At 40.1% G+C, this 21974-nt stretch overlaps 2 protein-coding genes across 2 annotated transcripts in view; one reads left to right on the top strand and one right to left on the bottom strand.

Annotated features, from left to right (window-relative positions):
• The window catches only part of LOC128381463 (peroxiredoxin-like 2A), a 223662-nt gene that overhangs the window by 183012 nt on the left and 18676 nt on the right, over positions 1-21974 (top strand). The window lies entirely within an intron of this gene.
• Positions 3447-21024, bottom strand: scn4aa (sodium channel, voltage-gated, type IV, alpha, a). Its single transcript, XM_053341503.1, has 26 exons — positions 20755-21024; positions 20401-20519; positions 18786-18875; positions 18584-18712; positions 18255-18346; positions 17538-17843; positions 17397-17460; positions 17140-17281; positions 16800-16997; positions 16471-16641; positions 16234-16357; positions 15557-15795; positions 15280-15453; positions 14813-15169; positions 11904-12356; positions 8498-8615; positions 8212-8366; positions 7916-8089; positions 7661-7783; positions 7042-7323; positions 6414-6467; positions 5672-5809; positions 5440-5544; positions 4842-5112; positions 3678-4747; positions 3447-3620 (listed from the first exon to the last, which is right to left on the bottom strand). Exons 1-26 carry the CDS (start codon positions 21007-21009, stop codon positions 3447-3449), a joined length of 5577 nt encoding a protein of 1858 aa, XP_053197478.1. The 5' UTR covers positions 21010-21024.

The following is a 21974-nucleotide window of genomic DNA, read 5'->3' as shown; positions in this document are numbered from 1 at the left end:
GGGTGCAGAACTCATAACCAAGGCGCTCTGTTTTCTGATAATAGATAAACTTCTATAGTCTATTGTAAAAATAAAAATTAAAAACAACAAAAAAAACCTAGAAAACTGTAAAAGTGCTTATGTTATGCATGTATATGTATATTCAGAGTAAGACATTTTAAATTCAATTAAGACTTACACGACAGCAAGTGAAGCAACCTTTTCTACATGAGGACAGACTTGAGATGAATAAATCCACTGCACATAAAAGGTTTTTACTAAAATGAGAAGAAAAATGTTGGAAAGTGATTTATTTCCTTAATTTCAGTCTGATATATTTAACTAAACTCATCATATCAGAAATTCAGATTAATTTAAGATCAAATCAAAGCACAAACTCTGCATTCGATCCCAAGCTGAGGCTGAACATAATTTAAAATGGGACATAAGTACTTTTATTATTGCTATAATTATTGAAATTTAGCAGACAAATATAGAAAATAGTTTTAATAAACTGGGATATTAATGTAAACATCCAGTCTTCAGTTTACAGTCACAGATAGCCTTTAAAACTTGCTGACATGGAAACCCACCAAAAGGAAAAGAAGAAGTGACTGCATGCTTTGAGTTTTACGATCATCGTGATATACAAAGGGGGACCCAAAAAAAAAGAGAAAAAAAATAGAAAAAGAAATAAACAAAACATTTAGTAGACATGCAAATACTACTACTGGTGAAATCATCTTAGAAAACAGGAAGATCTTATAAAGTCAACTGCTCTAACTTGACCTGGAAGGGATATAAATAGTGCAATATAAACTGGGCCTTTCTAAATGCCGGTTGGGGAGAAGTGTTAACTGCATTAGCTGAGCCATGTTATTGTTGAAGGGAAAGATCTGTATTCATCAACCTGGACCCTATTGTACCAACTTTTTATATGTAAGTGACCAATGTGGACAGTTTTTGAAATTAGACCATTATTGAACAGCAGTGTTTCAGTTGGTAGCTGATAACCAGACCAATGTAATCCTTTGGGGTCTCAATGCACCGTCAATGTACATCCACTCAAAATGCTTGTTTTTGCCACTGACTGGCTCGGATTATTATTATAAGCATCTGACAATGTTATTTAAAGGACCATACAGAAACATACAGATCTTTATCTTTCGCTTGATCCGGAAGTCGTCTTCTGAATTCTTGCAAGAGTTGTTGAAGTCAGCTAAAAGTTAGATAAAAGGAACCTGGAAGAGTTTCTGTTTTGTTGGAGTGCAGAAAAGTGTAGTTTATGGCGCTTTTCCACTACACAGTTCCAGCACTACTCGGCTCTACTCGACTCGGCTCGGTTCCAGGAACGACCTTTTCCATTACAAAGAAGTACCTACTCAACGTGGGCGGGGTCGTCATAGCAACGGCTCAGCGATACTGCCGTGACTTCATTTTATACGCGACACAAACACATAAACAATGGAGGACATGGAGGCGATGGTGTACTTGCTGCTGTATGTGGCTTTCTGTCACACACAAAGCAAGAACATTGAGCCGTATGGCTGTAACGCTGTTGCCGGTATTTAAAAATGGCGGGTTTGATTCTTGTGTGGGACAGCTCATGACTCTTTCAGCGAAAACTCTTCTGACCAATCAGAGGGAAGGAAAGAAGGAAGAGAGGAAGGAAGGAAGGAAGGACAGATGGAGAATCAGTGGCCGGCAGTCTGTTGACGTGACATTTTGGTATCGGCTTGGCTCACTTAGAACCTCAGCAGAGCAGGTACTAAAAAGGTACCAGGTACCAGGTACTATCCCTAGTGGAAACGCAAAGAAAAACCGAGTCGAGCCGAGTCGAATAGTGCTGGAACTGTGTAGTGGAAAAGCGCCAATAGGGTTAACCTAAAAGATTTGTGAAGTCATGGCTGAATATTTAGCTGATTTCTACAACTGAGACTTGTACTTTAGCAGGACTATAGATTAGACACAATAAAAAACAGGCTGGATCAAGAGAAAGGTAAAGAAAATGTTCTATTTCTCTGTATGGCCTTTTCTATAATGCTGTCAGACACTTATAATAACAATATGAGGGACTAACATTGTTGCTGTCTGAAGCGTTCTTGCGCAATACTGGACCAATTCAAAAAATGATTGTCCCCATTACTCATTTAGACACAAGAAGATGGGAAAACAGAGTCCAGGTTTAAAGTTTCCCTTTAACTAGTAATGAATAGCAGAGATCAGGGTTTCAACAGTAGGCTGGGGTAAATGTGATCAAGGTGAGCCTTATTTTCATTTACATATGTACAAATACCATCATAAAAAAATTGTGCTTTAGTGTCTAATTGAAGAGATAAGCATGTCGAGCCCTTGCATTGATGAGATTCCACCTACAAGTGACTTTCAGCAAGCAGCAGGAATAGGAATTTGCTCTGTTTCATTTTGTCAAACTTGAAAAGTCTCAAACGGTACGATTTAAACAGCGTGGCTCTCAAGTATTGACGTGTGAATATGAATCTAATGTTCTACTGCTCACTAAGGTTGGATAATAGTGCTGCATTCATGTCATATCAGAGGAAGCTAAAAAAAAAGATTGGATTTCTTTTCACTTTAAGGCAACAGAGAGAGTCAAGACAGTCATAAAATGAAGGCTTGTGTGCAAAAATGTTGAAAAGTACACACAGTGTATGACATGAGCATAAAATCCTGTGAGAAGATAATTCAGGTTTTTTTGTCATGTGGTGTTCAACTTGCTCTTTTGGTTGGAAACTGAGGTGGATGGTTTAGTTTTCTGGTAATAACCATGTCAAAAGCAAAGTTATTGCCAGCATTAATGACGGACCCTGAAAGGCAAGTGAAATTCTTTATTTCTGGAGATCCAACAACAAACATTTAGAAAAATCCTGACACAAACACAAAAAAAAACTCACCTGCCAAATGTTTTTCTTCACCTGTTTCACCGATGAAAAACAAAAAATTAAGAAACTTACAAAGATTATCTTGGTAAGACCTTGTTTTCCACCTTGAGTCATAAACACAGGACAGAAAATACAAGTTGGGACTCCAGAAAAAATAATTTCTCACTTCCCTTTCAGGACTTCCGTACATTTGGGTAATACTTTTAGAAAAAGGGTTGAAAGTGTTGGAGGAAGCAAATATTTTCTCCATTTCTATCATATCATAGATTCTGGTCCATGATGATGATGATGATGTTATTTCATCTCTCCCTTCCCAGTCAGTATTAATGCTGGTGACATTTGCTGATGGTTGTATGATCATCATCAAAGAAAAACATTCACTTCAGTTCCTCCCTTAACCCAACAAGACATATTACATTTTGCATGAAAAAAAGAAGTTTAATTATGTAAAAAAAAAAATGCAGTTTAAACATTCATTTGCTTGGTGTAACCTCTTCATCTATTGTGGAAAGTCAGCTCAATTAATGACACTTGACACAACTTCCTCGACTGGTGAAAAACTGTTTGCTATACAATTGACTCTCTCAGATTTGCATGTAGGGCGAAGAGGTATGGATTGGGGGCAGAATGTAATAAAACCTCATTAGTAATTTCTACAGGTACAACCATGATATTTGGCTCACGAGGTTCTGGACCAGCTTCGGCCTCTGTGTAATGTGATAATGTCTCGGGATAAAGAGCCTGTTGGCTTGCGAGAAGCTCTAACGCAGTCTGCTCCATCTCCTCTGCGAGTTCCACATTGCTACCGTAAAGCACTCCCATCTTTCGTGCAAGCAGCCCCTCTTTTTCCGGCGGATCTCCATCTGTCTCTTTTCTCTCCGTCTTCTTTGAGTGGTGCATGAAAGCAGCGTGGCGTATGCAGCGTTTCAGCAGGTGGTGGCGGTAAGCCTTCTGAATTACTACAGCAGCCCACTCCTCTTCTTTGTGGCGCACAGTTGTAGTAATTGGCGCAAATGAGTCTGAGGTGGGGTTACTCAGGATAAATTTAGCCTCAATGCTCAATCGCATTGCCGCCATCTCCACCGTGTCTCCCAAAACCATCTGCGTGACCGCAATTAAAACATCCAGGCAGTGGATCCTGTCCCCAATGACCAGGGGTAGGTCCATATTAATCAAGCGATGCCGGTTGGGCTTGGCCACCTTCAATGGCTCCTGTAAGGTGTCACAAAAGTCAGAGAGCTGGCTGTACTTAATGAACTGGGTTCCATCTATGTCAAACTTCTCCCAAGTCTCATTAAACATCTCAAAGTCGTCCTCACAGAGGGCGTCACCACTCTCCTCCTGCGCCACGTTGAAGTTTTCTAAGATGATGGCAATGTACATGTTGACCACCACTAAAAATGAGATGATGATGTAGGTGCAGAAGAACATCATGCCCAAGCCCGGGCTGCCGCAGTTACCCTTTACATCCGTGCCTGGATTATCAACGGTTGGATCGCAGTCTGGAGCTTCCCTGTTCATTATCGGAAGTAAAAGTCCATCCCACCCAGCGGACGTCGTAATCTGAAACAAGCAGATGATGCTACCGCCAAACGTCTCGAAATTAAAAATATCATCAATCCCAGCCTCCTTTTTGACGTAAGCAAAGTTTGACATGCCAAATATGGAGAAGATGAACATGATGAGGAAGAGCAGGAGGCCGATATTAAATAGAGCGGGAAGAGACATCAGTAGAGCGAAGAGAAGGGTCCGAATGCCTTTAGCTCCTTTAATGAGACGCAGAATCCTGCCTATTCTGGCCAGTCTGATCACTCTGAACAAGGTTGGTGACACAAAGTACTTCTCAATTATGTCTGAGAGCATTGTACCTGAAATAAGAGGAGACACATTGCAATTAGGGATGATTATTTACGCGTATTGTCTGTTTAAATGTAATAGCAACTTTTACAACAGTGTACATACCAGCTATTGACAAGATGACGACAACAAAATCAAAAACATTCCACGGATTGGTGAAGAAGTATTGTCGCAGGGCACATAGCTTCAAAATACACTCTCCGGTGAAGACTACAATGAAAGCCACATTGACTTTAAAGAGGAAATCCTCCTTTTCGTGACTCTGGTTGTCCGTCTCCACCATCATGGTCACCATATTGAGGCAGATAAGCACCATGATGAAGATGTCAAAGAACTGCTGACTGATGAAGTCAAACACCATACCCTGGATTAGGTTCTGCAGGTCAAAGGGAGACAGGAGGAGAGGGGGGTTGGGAGGTGAGAAACAGAGGCATGGTCATTTAACCTGTTCACACCAGCAGTGTGTAGAAAAGGTCGGTGCAGAGGTCACTGATGACGTCGACATGCCACACATGCCGAGCTGATAAATCATTACTTCGGCTTACCACGTTCGTACTTTCTAACATCAAACAATTCAGTTAGATAATAGTTTGGAGTCTTTCCCCTTAGATATGATTTTGATTTTAAATATGCTACAGCTCATATTAACAGTGAGTGAAATAAGCATGCAGTTAGGGTTAGGGTAAATAACTCATATCATTACCGTTGGCCGTGGAATTGGCTTCTGTGGCTTCTTGGAACCAAGTTTCTTCATGGCCTCGTAGTATTTTTTTTGTTCCTCAGTCATAAAGATGTCTTTATCTCCAAAGTGCAGACACAACACAACACAACGCAAAGATTATTATAGGTATTTAAATTAAGGGACAACTTTTGTGAACTTATAAGTGAAGCGTGCAGGTGCAGACTTCTTCTTAAATAAAGTGTGTGATACTTATCTTTTTCTTTTGTTGGTTGAAATTATCAATAATGACACCAATGAAAAGGTTAAGTGTGAAAAAAGAGCCAAAGATGATGAAGATGACAAAGTATATGTACATGTAGAGGTTGATCTCATAGGAAGGTTGTTCCTCCACCTAAAAAAATAGGAAAAAATAAACTTTATAATTTTCCTTTAAGTAAGTAAGAAAGGTAATTGTGAGACAGGGTTGGGGAGATTTGAAGGTTATACTGGAAATCAATACGAGCCGGGAAGGGCACTTGTTGATCCTGAGACAGGGTACTCACTTCACCATCACCATCTGGTACATACTGTATATATTACACATATATTCCATAACTTAAAGTGCAAAGTGGTGTGAAAAAGAGGAGGGAAATATATTAACACCTGGCAAAGCAACTGGATTTTTCTTATATTATGCTTTAATTATTTCTATATATAACCAGGCAAAAACGTTCCGTCTATACACGCTTCACTTACAAAAACAGTTCATTATTTATTTAAAAGAGTTATTTTTTTTGTTATTATTCCATTTTGGGAAAACTGCTTTAATATTTAAGTACAAGAGCCTTTTTAGAAGAGTATTTTGCCATAAGATGTCTCAACTGCAGTTCTAAGTAATTCAGTAATTTACCAGAAACAAAATATACATTAATATATAAAATTAGACTAAGTTTGTACCTAATATACGTTTGAATACTGGAGTTACTGAAAATACTGTAATGAACTGTAATAATTACCTCTCTTGAGTCAACAGCAGCATACATGATGTCCATCCAACCTTTAAAAGTTGCCTGAAAATACAGAGAAAATTGTATCAAACTGTGAGATAATGTATAAAACAACTTTAGCCTGCGAACCAGATACATTTTTGAATGTGAGCTCATATTTTGTTTGCTCTGGCAGACACTGCTGGACTCCTCCCGATTTACACTGACTGGCTAGTCACAACAGGTTATCCAATATGGGGCAGGTTTGGTACGATGATGTTACAAAAATGTTGAGACATTTTCGTAAACAAGCTGCCGGTGATGTGTAGTGGTTTGTGGAATTGGCTATTGTGACAGTATGAACTGGACGGCATAGTTTAACTAAAAGGACAAACAACTGCACCTAAAGCTTTTGTTAACCAGAAAGATGTGTTTGCTGTACTTCTGACAGGACTTGGTAAAAGCTTAATTTACCAATACACATTGTCTTGCTTTGATTGGTTTAATGTCTGTCCAACTGTGTCCAGAGACATTTTAGTCTGCGCCTGTTGATCCAAACTGAACTACGAGGTTCCAGACTGGTATTGCCAGGCAAGAACAACATATGTTTTAAGTCAGGATTTTCTTTCTTAAATTGTTACAGAATCACCCTCCTCACCACTTGAAGCAGGGACAAGTAGCCTTTTGCGACATTGTCATAGTTGACTTTGACGTTGACCCAGCGGGCGTCCTGTGTGGCTTCCATGATGGCCATGCAGTCGCTCCGGTTGTTGACCACACTCATCTCGAAAAGCTCCTCCGTGGTGGTGTTGATGCAGCGGTAGAACTTGCCAGCAAACAGGTTAACTCCCATGATGCTGAAGATGAGCCAGAAGATCAGACACACCAGCAGCACGTTGAAGATTGAGGGAATTGCTCCGATAAGAGCGTTGACTACCACCTGCCCAACCGAGAGGACTATGTTAGAGTAATAGAATCATATAGAAATACATCAAATTATCAAGTCTGAGCAGCAAATTTGCTATGAGTCGTTAACATCATACACATCATACACACTCTTACCTCAGTCAGCTCTGTTACTGCAGCCACGGTGTAAGCATGCAATCAACAAACATGGTAGGGGAGATCCAGCGAAATTAGTAAAACAATGTATTAAAGATCACAGGTTTTACAACTTGTAAATCATTGTTAGTCATGCACATTGGTCTAACCTTGTTGTACACTACTGACATACACAATTTCCACATGAAATGAGCAATCTGTGGCCAATGACTTACCCTCATCCCTTCAAATCTTGACAGCGCTCGAAGAGGCCTCAGTGCCCTGAGAGTTCGGAGGGATTTAATTGGTCCAAGTTCAGAGTAGCCCATCCAGTTGGCAGCTAAACTAATCAGGGAGATCTGTGGCCGAATCAAAACAATTCCTATTCAAGTGTTACCATGGACTTTATTTGACATTACACATTTTCTTCACATGTTCTGTAGAAAGATGCACACACAAGCCAACGCTAAATCAAGATCTCTGAAACTTACATCTACAATGAAAAAGTCTAACCAACACCAAGCGTTGGTGAAGTACGTCTTGTAGCCATATGCGACCCATTTAAGGAGCATCTCGATGACGAAGACGTAGGAGAAAACTTTGTCAGAATACTCCAGAATAGTTTTGATGGTTCGGCGTCTTTCTATGTGTATGTCTTCAAATGCCTGCCAATAGAGGATATTAGATACCTTTGATACATGTCCTAAAAGTATTACAGTATCTTAATACCATCCTTAAACAGTCCATATATCTAAATTTTATTGCTCTAAATGATGGCAGCACTCACCAGAGCTCCACTGCTGAGAAGGATCATGAATATAATGAAGGTTTCAAACCAATCGTGCTCCACAATAGTAAAGCAAGTCCTGCGGAGGTTCCACCATTTCTTGCCTCTGTCTTTGGTTATGTCCACAATGAGACACGGCATCCGCCTGAAACAATCTGAGAGGAGAGGATTGAATATCGGATTAGATTTCAACAGCAGTGAGCGTCGGTGTCAAGGAAAGTGACTGCTGTGTCATCGTCTATGAGTTTGTGGTTAGGAGATTTTGTTTTATGGTGGTTTTTCATACCGTCGGTGAAGCAGGCTTCTGGTTCCACTGGTTCAGGCTCCTCTTCTTCCTCTTCTTCTGGTTCAGGCTCAGGTGGTTGGTAGTCCACTGTGCTGCACACTGATGAATCCCCATCGTCCTCCAAAGCACCTCTCAGCTAAGTTAAGAATTACAATTGAAGCTAAGTCACAAAGTCACTAATGTACAGAACACATTATAGTAGTGGTCTCCAACCCTGCTCCTGGAGAGCTATAGCCCTGCGTGTTTTAGGTATCTCCCCACTATAACACACCTGATTCTAATAATTAACTCATTATCAAGCCCTTGACTAGCTTCAGCTACTTGATAATGAGCTAATAATTAGAATCAGGTGTGTTAAAGTGGGGAGATACCTAAAACACGCAGGGCAGCACCTCGACAGGAACAAGGTTGGTGACCACTACCCTATAATGACAATATTAACATGTCTACACATTTTAATTGGAAACCAGGGTTATTTTTGTGTATAAATTCAGATACAACATAGTTAACTCTGGGTCTAGAGTTACTCACTTTGACATTTCTTGGCATACCACTTTCATATTTGAAGTTTTCCTGAAAAGCACAGAAATAGAGAATTGACTTAATCATTTGCAGGAAGACAAACATATCTTTCACACATTTTATTATTTTATGATTCATCGACTTGATTCTATTTGTTTGTCTTTGGTAAGTTAGCAGTTTTTGTTTCAGTCACTCAAATCAAATCAGTCGTTCAATAGTAGGATTTTTTTAAGGCAACTATATCATCCATGTATATCAAACTGAGAATTTTGACATTCAAAAAATGGCTGAGGGTAAATGCAGTGGACAGAATAGTAAATGCGGGGAGATGTCAGGCACAGCTCACATTTGCACATTCACACAGGTGTTTTCTCTTCTACTGATTAGACACCTCAGGTTGAAGTTAAACACAAAAACTCTCACAAACTCTCACAAAAACAATCATTGGTCTCCAGATACTGACAGCATGATGCAGGACTGTTTTGCACACACAGATTGGGATGTATTTGAAGCTGCAGCCACACAAGAGGTCTCATACACAGAGGACTATGCTGAATGTGTGCCTGATAACCTGGATTGACATTATAGTACTGTACCAACCATACGGGACAGAAAATACCACAATCAGAAAGCCCTGGATAAACAGTCAAGTACGACACATGCTGCATGCTCGCTCTCTTGTGTACAGATCAGGCAATGAAATGGAGTACAAAACACTAAAATACTGACGGCAGAAAACAATCACAGACAAGAGCTGGAAGGCCACGACTCTACTGCTGATGCCAGGCACATGTGGCAAACCCAACAAGCCTTCACTGATTGAATAAGCAACACCTCCGTCTGCCTACCTGAACAGCTTGATTAAGTCTATTCCTGCATAAAGTCCTATGGAGAGTTAACCCCCATAAAGCAGCAGGCCCAGATTACATTGCCAGCAGGACCCTCAAGAAGTACTGGTTGATGTTTTCACCTCTCTTGCACAGACCACAGTCCCAATCAGCTTTAAAACCACCACCATGGTCCCAGTCCCCAAAAAGGAGCCCAGTCCCCTTTCTGAATGACTATAGGCCAAAAGAGAGAAGTTCTGGACCACATCTAGAAGACCTTCTGCAGGATGCATACCACCCCAACAGATCCACCGAGGACACTATTCCTGCAGCTCTGCACATAGCCCTCTGCCAACTAAAGAACTAAGATGTTGAACCCCCACACTCTGTGACCAGCAGTTTGAGTTCCTCACTGGCGGAAATGGAAATCTAACCTTAAATGTGTTAATGAACACTGGCAAGGACCCCACAAGGATGTATCCTCAGCCTGTGGCTCTACACACTGTTCACCTACGACTACATCACATAAGGACAACACTATCCTGAAATTTGTTGACACAAAAGTCATTGGTCTGATCAATAGAGGCGACAAAACAGCAAACAAGAGAAGAGAGGTGGCAAGTCTGGGCGACATGGCTTGACAACAACAACCTCCCTCCCAGATAAAAACAGGGGGATCATAGTGGAGATTAGAAAGGAGAGAAGACCACATCAACCATTGACAATCCATGAGTCTGATTCAGCTTTAAATTCCTGGGCATCCACATTAGCGATGACCTCACCTGGTCGTATATTACATAACCCAGCTTGTGAAGAAAGCACAACAGCAGCTGTACTTTCTAAGGAGACTGAGGGAATTTGGCATGTCATCCTGACCAGCTGCATCATTGCATAGTATGGGAACACAACCAACATGAACCACAAACGCTTCAGAGAGTGGTAAAGACTGTCTCTACTATCTCTGCAGGACATCTATCGCCGGAGAGTCCACAGCATAATCAAAGGCTTCACTCACTCCCAATTTATGCCCTCTGTCAGGAAGTACAGATGTGTAAAATGCAGGACCTCTAAGCTTTTATCCTCAGACTTTCAAACTGATGAACAGATCCAATCCATTTCCTCTGCCCCCACCCTAACCCTCCACATCATACAGTACAAGAGGCTTCACCCTGCCCAGTCAACCCACAGGCCTAGGGTGTAAACTACAGGGGAGCCAGGGGGAAGCTAAGCTCCTCTTAATAAGACATGAACTCCCCGGAAAACATGATTTGTGAAATTTTGGGGGGGTCTCTAAAATATTGACTATTTGCTACTTCTGCCACAACTACACAATCACTTATTCACTCAGTCTGCACATCACTTCACATTTCTCCAAGCTGCCATTACTCATTTTTCTGTTTTGTAATCAGTATACAGATATGTCAGATATGTAACAAAGAAAACAAGGAAGCTTACCCAAAATGTACCCAAAATTTCTGTATGTTTCGACTTGGATTACGTGAGCTTATTAAACTTTATGAACAGAATGATGAAGGTGTAAGTTGACTCACCCTGAAAGGTTACATAAAGCTAACAGAGTGTGAGGGGAAAATGTCACAAACAGTCTGCAGACACCCACACAGGGAATGATGAATGGTGTAATCAGACACTGTCAGTGTAGGTGTACTGTACTGAGGTCACACAGGGCCTTTAAACACCAGCAGTGCTTTGAAAGCAAGATATCAAATTTCAGGAGAATTGAACATTAGATTTTAGATTTTTTTAGGTCTAGCACATAGCTTGTAATGAGAACAAAGCACTGCATTGCATCACCAGTTGGCCAGTTGCTTTGTGAGGTGTGCAGGAGAGGCATGAGGGGAAGTACTTAAAATAGCCTGACAACCAAATGCTGACAATGACAAAGCATGAAGATTAACATCAGATAGGTCAGCCTATAAACTTGATTTATAGTGTTTATACAATCATTTTGACATGTTATCATGTTCAGTTATAACTTTGGTGGTTGATGAATCCTAAATACACATAGAGTAGGTAGGTAGATTGGTTTATTTACTTACTGAGTTGTCTTTGTCATCTAAAACATCTGAGTCATCACTGTCATCTTCATCCTCATCATCCTCTCCCAGGTTTTCAAAGTCTGACTCCCCCTGGGCAATTGGCACATCGAGAATGATTTCCCCATCCACAATAAATCCAGAGGGCCGGCATTCAACCAAACAATTAGAAATCCCGTCTGTCATTTTGAAGTTCTGACTGTTTTCCAAGTGGTTCATTTCAATTCCCTCCGTTTTAGGGTCCTCGTCATCCCCAGGGCCTTCCTCGGACTCCCGAGGCTTTCCTTCGAACATCTGCAGGATAGTTCGAATGAGGAACGCTTTCAACCAATTAATTCCCCGTGTGATCCTGCCAATTGCAATCTGGAGGTTGTTCAGCTCGCCGTCCTCGTCTCCTCCCGAGAGGTTGTCTCCACTAAATGAGCTGAGCAGCAGGGCGAGGAAGAGGTTCAAAACCTGAGGAGAGAGGATGAAGGAGTGAGAGGTAATGATAAATGTACACTAATATTTTACAATGCAGTCATTTTTCAGTCATGAAATTATCCTAAATATTTTCTGAATTAAGAGTCAATGCAAACAAATGCCATTTTATATGAGCCCCATATCATTCCCTAATTCATCTTCAGCTTATTACACATTTGTGGCCAAGCTTGAAATATGCCCAATTTTTAGTGAGAGTGAGCCAACACTGCTTGAACCAATCACAAAAGTCTGTGAGTAGCTTAAATTCTTATCACATATCAAATACATTTACATCAGTAAATAATATGACGCCTGCCTCCTGTTGCCGACACAGCTATCTTTAGTTCCTAAAACCTGTTAGTCAATTTCTCGGTTCCCATTTCCCAGGTTTAGCGGGAGATCATGGTTACACAGGCCATGGGGAAGGCTGATCTCTCGCATTCCAGTGAAGGAGCTGTGAAACAGTAAAGAGGGCTGAGAGGGGAGGGGATGAGCTGCACACAACACAAGCTCAACAGTGGACAGATATACAGTGGGGTTCAAAAGGTCGGAGACTACGCTCTCATTGACTTGAATGGGAAAGTGGTCTCAGTCTTTTGGATCTTGCTGTATTTAACGAATAGGCATGAGAGTGGCATCTATGTTCTGATCTAACTCTTGGCGAAAAAGTGAACATTTTGTATTTATATATTCAGCACCAGTCAAAAAGACACACTTTCTCATTAAAGGGAATGGGAAGGTGTGTCCAAACTTTTAACTGGTACCATATTTCACAAAATATCAAACTACCACTTATTGATTTTTACCTTTTGAGAACAAATTGATGCAACACATGCCCGTTAAATCCATTCTTCTCCATATACTGCAACACTGCTGGGTTGGTGTGATTACCTCTTCATCAATTACAATTCAATCTGCTATCAAATGACTTTTCCTTAACACCCAGTCCCTTTGCCACCTGAGCTCTGCTCGCTCAGCTGTCTGTGTTTGTTCCCTCAGTGGCAGCGTGCTTGCTTGAGCCGGATCTTAGCACATACTCAAGGTCAAAACCACTGTTTGGTGGCTCAAGTCATTTGATTTAAATAGAAACCTCCTTGCCGTGAAGTGTGTGAGCATGTTCCTTGCCTTTATGTCAGTGCAAATAGTGTGAATTTATGTGTGAGGTGTGCGCACGCTGGAGAAGGGGGGGAGGGGAGGTGTGACACGAAAAAGCTGTAACAATTTTGGCACGGTGCATCCGGTGCAACACTTTTGTTCAGCATTTCCGTTTTATATCTAATAATAACCTCACAGGAAATGGTTTTGGCATCGGTCATTAAATATGATGCTGTATTGATGTCTGAGAGCGATCATCTGCATCATCTGTATGTCCTTGTTCTGTGATGCCAAGATAAAATGTCACGGACAATCTTTCCATGCTCTGGTTCTTTACCAAGCATCACAAACTCTGCTGTTTCTTCTCACAAATTCATTGTGTGTAAACATTAGTACACATGAATGAATGTAACAGTTATTATAGGAAATATTACATGGAGATATTCTTAACTGAACTGAACATCTGTGTTTACTGTGGTTATTTAAGTTGCATTACAGTGACCAAAAATAACACTTCATGATGTCTTATCATACTTAGTCATACTGTAATGCCTAGTTTACTGTAATGCACCCTGTTGGAAATAACTTTACTCCCCAGCTGTGTCTGTCTGTCGTCGGCATCCCTCAGCGGAGGGGTTAACAATAGACTCGCTGACCGCAAAATCTCCTGGCATTATAATAAGATAACTGTTAGATTTAGAAAGATTTTGCAAAATAGTTTGTCAGCTTTACAGCTTCACACAGCAGTGACAGTTGTTCAGAGTGGGGGCATCTGTGAGCTCAGGAGTGACTGTCTGCATATGATTTATATAGAAGAGGCGGTGAATGTACAGTCATCAACACAGCCACAAGATATTAATATGTTCTTTCATTTTACCCTGATGGTATCCTTTAACTGAGCAACAGTTTGCTGTAAACATTATAGTGTCATCACACGTTTATCACCTTCAAATCAACAATTATATCCTTGTGTATGAAAAAGCAATCCCCTCATTGATGTCAGGGAGTTCAAATAAGGGACAGTATAATCAAAATGTGAAACTCCCCACACTGTAGCATTAATACACATGAAACTTGGCCCTGCTTTTGAAGCTAAAACAGGAAGAAACTTTGTTCTTGAAACTGAAATGTGCGCAATGTTGTTTAACTTTAGTGTCAGTTTTGGTTTCAGACACAGTTTCTGCTTTAGCACTCTAATGTTCACAAAAGCAGTTCATCTTTCCCCTCAAGGAACAAACGCCCACGAGTGCAGCTCCTGTCATTGATGTATTGAAGTCTGCAGTCTGAACGTCATCAGTCATTATTTCAGATTTAAGACAATGTATCAGTAATAAGTGAATAGCTGTTGCACTCACCACTAGATTTCCAATGACCATCACCATCATGAAGACCACTAAGCACATTCCCGTCCCGGACACCTCCATGCAGGCCCACATGTTCTCTATCCACTCCCCGCACAGGATGCGGAAAACAATGAGGAAAGAGTGGAAGAAGTCGGTCATGTGCCAGCGTGGCAACTCACAATCTGAGGAGATCTTGCACACACATTCCTTGTAGTTCTTGCCAAAGAGCTGCATGCCCACCACAGCGAAGATGAAGACGATGATGGCCAGCACCAAAGTCAGGTTTCCTAAAGCTCCCACTGAGTTACCGATGATTTTGATCAGCATGTTGAGCGTGGGCCAGGACTTGGCTAGTTTGAAGACACGAAGCTATCTCCAACAGAGGACAGAAACAAACAGTTAAACAGAATGACAAATAAAGACACTAAAGAAGTAATATCATTTAATAGATACCAATAAATTAAATGAGTGTGTCTCACCAAACGGAAGGACCTGAGGACGGACAGACCCTGGACATTCGCCAGCCCTAACTCCACCAAACTGAGGGTGACAATGATGCTGTCAAAAATGTTCCAGCCAACTTGAAAGTAGTAGTAGGGGTCCATGGCAATGAGCTTAAAGACCATTTCTGATGTGAAGATCCCAGTGAAAACCTAAAGGGTAAATATTTTCTTTTACAGCCACTGACAAGATCAGGTGTGAGGTGTTAGATCCTATAAAACAGTGTAACTTAAATGTAATGTGGCGCATATTTACCAGATTCCCCACTGAGAGCATGTAGTCAAACTCGGGGGTCATGGGGTAGTGCTCCATGGCCATGAAGAGGGTGTTGAGCACGATGCAGATGGTAATGGCCAGGTCGACAAAAGGGTCCATCACCACAAAGTGCATCCACTTTTTAAAGACCACCCACCTCTCGCAGCAGTTCCACTTAAGGACCCTGTCGGCAAACTTATACCACCCAGGTGGACACGGCCTCTGAGCCTCCTCCAACTCTAGACAAACACAGAAAGAGAGGAAGTAGCATACTATCAATTTTATGGAAGCATTTGGATTATCTTTAGGTGATATACTAGGCTGAAATAGTCCTCAGATCTCTCCCATACACAATGTGTTTAACCCAACTGTGGCAAGCTCAAGACAATACTACTATGTTGGCCTTGGATACATGAGTGTATAAAATGAATAACTGCTTGATTATCTAAGCATTTACAGCTCACATTAGGGCATCACCTCTATAGTCCTTGCAACTAAGCCTTTCTTTGTTCCCTGGATGGACTCAACACTTCCAAATCTGTACAGCCTGCTACTTAACCACATAACTGTAACCTAAAATAGACATTATGGTTTCATAAGTAAATTGTAAATGTGGATTTTGTATATATAAAATTGTCTTTATCAATGTTAAGTTTCTTTCTCCATGGCCACTTTACCTTCCTTAGCAGTGAGCACAGACACAGCGCTAGCAGATCTTGTTGTCAGGCCTGGTTGGTCCAGATGAAACGTGCTGTGCACAGAGCCTAATGACTTCTCTCTGAGTTCATAATCGGCAGCAGACTGTAAAATATCAAAAGCAAAATCATCAGTCATAAGCTCAGGATGATCTCAGAAAGCTTTTCAAAACAATCGAAACCAAACAGATGAACTGTTTCTGGATTAACTCGCCTAACCTCCACCATGGTCGGCGATCTGACCATTAGCTGGGGAATGACTCTCCCGTTACAATCCTTGACAACTTCGTCACGTTCGAGGCTGTGTTCATCATCTGCCAACTCAGACGCTGTGCAATGACTGACCGACTTCTTACTGGTTAGACTGGCTTGGCTCCCAAGAAGTTGGGCCTGTTTGGTAGAAAATACAGTACTTCATTGGCAATGGATGGGATAAATCAAATCCCATCTGTTGCTAATCTCAGTGGTTCTAAAGCACTGCTTTGTTAAAGTAATTTTAGATATATATGGGTAGCTGCATGGTTAGCATTATTTCTTGTGATAGTTACCTGTTCTTGATTCTTGAGTTGCGCTAGTAGTCGCTGGAACTCCTCCTCTTTCTCAATGGCCTCTCGCTGGGTTGCCTGATTCTGTTCTTCATAAGCCATGGCTACCACAGCCAGGATGAGGTTTATGAGGTAGAAGGAGCCCAGAAAGATAATCACCACAAAGAACAGCATGTATGTCTTTCCAGCCGCCCGCAGGATCTGTGTTTGGAGCAAAAAAGAAGCTACGAGAACTAAGGACAAATTTCTTTTCATGACTGAGATGTTAAAAAGAAAATGTTCCAAGTTTTGCTAATGTCTGAGGAAATAACTCATAGTTCTGACAAATGAAAGAAGTGCCAACCAGTTGGAAAAGGTTCTCCCAGTAGTCCTGAGTCATGAGTCTGAAGAGGGCTAGGAAGGACCAGCCAAAAGAGTCAAAGCTGGTGTAGCCATAGTTGGGGTTTTCCCCAGCCTTCATGCATGTATATCCTTCTGGACACTTTCTATGAAAAGGGAAGAGGAGTCAGTCTGCTAAAATTGCTCTCACAGCCCCTAAAACACACTCAACTCAAAAATATTATTGTGAAGATTTAAAAAAGTAATTTTTTAAATCCATACCCAGCATCAGAACTGTTTCCACATATAAGAGCATCGTGGCTGCCTTCCACAAAATACTGATTATCTGTAACCAAACATGAAAAGACAGAATCAAACCTACTCCACAGAGGACAACATGAACTTAAATATCTGTAAACTTACCTGGGTTTTCGATATATTCAATGAAATTGAAGGTACTATTTAAATATTCTGTATCGTTGAACCCCATGGTGTCGTTGAAGAACATGGTGTCATTAAAGGACACAGTGTCATTAAATATGGAGGTGTTGTTAAAAAGGTCTGTTTCATTTGACGGGATGGGCCATCGTATGCATTTCTGACGCAGATTCCCCATAAAAAGTTGAAGGCCAACTAGGGCAAAAACCGCCAGAGCAAAGACCGTCAGAACCATGACGTCCACCATTTTCTTCACTGACTGGATCAAAGCGGCCACAATGGTTTTCAAACCTGACGAAATACAAATAATATGTCAGAAGCAAGATAGAAAACCAGAAAAATATTTTATTGTAAAACACAATCCCCCCCCCCCCCCCCATCTTTACTGTATTGCTCATAAAATACAGGGTAGTTTTACATGTTTAGGCCCCATAATAATTAAAATAAACCAATTTTTGAGGAATTTTGTTGGACTGGTAAATGGTAAACCACTGCTGTAGATTACAGTATAAACCATACATGAATAATTGACATCACCACATCAATAAATTTCAGTAAATGATAAAAATCAAAACTATTACAAACTATTCATGCTCATATTTACTAAAATACTCACTAACACTCTAAATCCATATTATTTGCATCATACAAACAGTTTTATAAAAAAATATTTAATAAAATGTAAAAGAGGGAGAAGAGTACCAGGAATCACAGTAATTGTTTTTAGGGCTCGAAGTACACGAAACGTCCGAAGGGCTGACACATTGCCAAGGTCAACAAACTCAGTGACGTATCTGAGGAGAGACGTAAATTAACACAATTATGAGCAAAAGCAAGCATATGATAATTTTACTGTCCATGTGAAAATACACAAAGAGTCAAGAAAATATTGACAAGATCAGCTTTCAAATGTGTTAAGTTTAGTTTAGTCAACTGGGCTTGGATAAATGCAATGTGATGAATGCTAACAATAAGCAAATATATTTCTATTATTAAATTTAAGTACATAATCAGTAATCTCAGATACTTACGCCATGCTGATCACCATGAAATCCAGCCAGTTCCATGGATCTCGAAGGAATGTAAAAGACCCAACACAGAAACCTCTCGACAACACTTTGACTGTTGCCTCAATGGTATAAATACCAGTAAAAACATACCTATGAAGAAATTGCAGCATTAATGTAACAGTATCACTGAAAACCACAATACAATACTGAATGATGTACTCACTCAACAGTTTTACTCCATGCTGGTGGGTTGCTCATCGTCATGAATACACAGTTCGACAGAATCGTAATCATGATGAACATACTAAATAATTTAACTCAGGGTTAAGGAAAAAACATGACATTACATGCAGTACATAACAGTCTTTGCCACAGTTTTTATGCACAACATATCTGCAACAATTTCCTAGAGAACTTGAGGTCTACTCCGACTCTCGGCTCTTTAAATAAAAGCTGAAGACTTTTCTGTTTACCATGGCCTCGTATTAAATTACATTTCCAACTATTCATATCTCTGCACTGTAATTTGTAGTCTCCTGTTTTATGTGTCTTATTCTATTTTAGCATATTTTTATTTTCAAACTCTTTAGCCAGAAGAGTGTAACACATCAGCGACCATTAATCCTTCTACATTTATTTTATAGTCGATACATTTGGTTGCCTATTAGTTTTCATGTTGATATCAAATTATTTTATTAATTCATAAGGCACTGGCCTTTCACCAGACTACTTTGCTTATGAACAAGGAAGCATCAGAGCGTCCGGTTCCCTATTAGCTGTTCCAAAAAGCAGAACAGAAACTTTTTGTGAAGCTGCTTTCAGCCATTACTCTCCAGACCATTGAAAATATTCAAATTTTTAGAAAATAGACTAAAAACCCATCTTTTTAACCCAGGTTTTATGTAGTGGTTTTATGTAATTTTATAGCCTTATTATTATTTTAAAATGTTTAATTAAACTTCATTGTACACACTTTTATTGTAATCAATGTATTTTGTGTGTTTTTGTAATGTTACAGTCATATTTTTTATTTTATGATTTCAACTGTTTACTTTCTTTCTTTCTTTATTATTTGTATTTAAATGTATGAAGCCAAATATACTGTATGGGAGGAATGTTTGAAAGTTGATATGTCAAAAACTAAAGTAGCTGAAGTATTTATCCTTTATGGACAGGTGTCCCATGTAGAAATGCTTAACATATTAAAACATGGTACCAATAGCGCCTCCGTGTGTTCAGTTATTACATCAATTATTTTCTGTTTTGGCAAAAAAGTCATGAACCGTGAGGCCTCAACTTGTAGCCATTAGTGAGACACCACCACACTACTTCTTAACCGGGGCTTAACAAGTCTGTAGTATTTTCAGCATTGTTTTACGATTTATTTCAGCTGTCAGCAGAAAGTATTTGTTGGTGTTTTAATGAAGTAGATTTCTTTTTAATCTCTTATTGGCTTTTTTTAATTTACTTTTTTGTATTTTACTTGTATCTTGGTGTGCATTAGTCTCCCAATCCATATTTACCAGCCTGTGTTGCATTTGTCAATCACTTGTAAATCACTTTGAATTGCACCCAACTTGTATGAAAGATGCTAAATTTAAAAAAAAAAGTTGATTGGCTACCATTTATTTTTGAATATATGTTTTATAATGTCTGTAATGACTTTTATGTTATGTTATGCCTTGTTGTTGAAATGTGCTTTATGGATGTACTTGCTTTGGCTTACATAAGCAGACTGTTTTCCTCCTCAACAACCACAGAACTTCATATCTACAGTAGTTCAAACCAAAATGCATTAAATAATCAACAATCTCTGGCAGCAATAGTATAAAGGATATGAATGTATGAGAATTTTGATGGCTCCTCTCCTAACCACACTAAAGGGGCTCAGAATGTAGCAAGCCGGTTCAGCATTGAACCTGTAGAGCGTGTTTCCTTTGGTGACCACAATGAATGTCTGAAAAACACAGATATCATATGTATGAATGCCAGCTGGTACATTCCACATCCAGTTTAATAAGTACTACACCAATAACTACTTGGTGATAAACAATCTTGAAATAATATTTTAACATTTAGCTGAAATTTTAATACATCTCATAATTCAAGGTTATGTGAGGACAGAGTCAAACCAAGTGTGCACTGTGTTATTTAATGTGTTGTCAGGTGAGCCCAAATGATCTTAAACAGACTTTGTGTGCCTTGTAGAACGGGTCCGGGTCCTCCAGAGGTGTATTTAGGAGCTCTGGTGGAGGTTCTCCGAAGATCATGGGCAGACCCTTGCCTGCTTCCAGATCAGGGTGTGGGATTGGTTTATCTTCATCCTCCTGGCCATCTACTACTGGGGCCTTTTTAATTTCCTCCTGGAGCCTCTCGATCTCCGCCAGTGACTGCTGCGTGAAGGGGCGGAACACATCGATGCCTGGGGGAGGGAGCAGGGACGCCATCTTCGCATTGCGAAGGGATACCGCCACACCGGGGTTTCCCTAAGAGGAGCTGGAGGGAGGAAGATGAGTGAGTACTGAGAATAGATTACATAAGCATCTGCAGTTCGTCATGTTTTAAAATGTGTCTAGTTGTAGCTTAAGGACAGGACAAACAATGACCAGCCAGCAAACATTTAGCATTTGATCAGAAATCACTTGTATTAACTGATTTTTGGCCACTAGGGGGCAGTGGAAACAAGTCGTAAAAACAGCACTGACATCACTTTTTAAACTAACTCGTTAACAAACATTGGCTTAGTTAGACATCCACCGGGCAAAGAGTAACATTACCATTCATGTCTCTGGCCACCTGATGAATTTAAGTCCTCCTTTTAGCTCCATTTTGTTCTCCACCAACCCCTCCGAGTATTTGTCTGCAGCTACTAAAATCACAATTTCATCAGCAAGTCACCAACTTTATTTGTCTCCCAGGTCAAGCCACATCTGAAAGCTACCTTGATGAAAGCAGTGGTTGGAACTAAAACAGTACTTTTGCTGGCTGTAAAATTAAAACAGAGAACTGAAAGAGGCTTTAACGCTTTGGAGCTGACAGGAACAGCTGATAATTCTCTCTGGGCTCGACATGATGAGCAACAACTCTAACTTTACATGTAGTCTTTAGATCTATTGTTGATATAAAATGATTCATCATAGCAGCTTTAAGTCTTTTCTAATTGTACCCCTATACAACAACTTCATATGGCAGGATCATGTATGAATGTAGTATTTTGTGCTACTAACAATTACCAATATTTTCATCACTGATGAATCAATCAATCAATTAAATTAATCAATTAAAATCATGACAAATTCCCAATAGAAGTCATCAGAAGTGAAAATTAATATGACTGATTTTGCGTTATTGTGCAGCTTACCCGGAGATATTTAAGAGAAGTTTGGTATCTTTACTTGACTTTTAATGACAA

Source organism: Scomber japonicus, chromosome 20 (genome assembly GCF_027409825.1).
Source record: "Scomber japonicus isolate fScoJap1 chromosome 20, fScoJap1.pri, whole genome shotgun sequence".
NCBI lineage: Eukaryota > Metazoa > Chordata > Actinopteri > Scombriformes > Scombridae > Scomber > Scomber japonicus.
The sequence above is the reverse complement of the archived record's forward strand: the minus strand, read 5'-3'. Positions and strand labels throughout refer to the sequence as shown.

Excerpts from the sequence above, each read along its gene's own strand:
- scn4aa (XM_053341503.1), bottom strand. The coding sequence starts at position 21,009 with ATGGCGTCCCTGCTCCCTCCCCCAGGCATCGATGTGTTCCGCCCCTTC. Across the intron at positions 16,642-16,799 it reads AACTCAAGAATCAAGAACAG|GCCCAACTTCTTGGGAGCCA; the intron begins GTAACTATCACA and ends TCTACCAAACAG. Across the intron at positions 5,545-5,671 it reads TCAACCAACAAAAGAAAAAG|TTTGGAGATAAAGACATCTT; the intron begins ATAAGTATCACA and ends TTGTGTCTGCAC.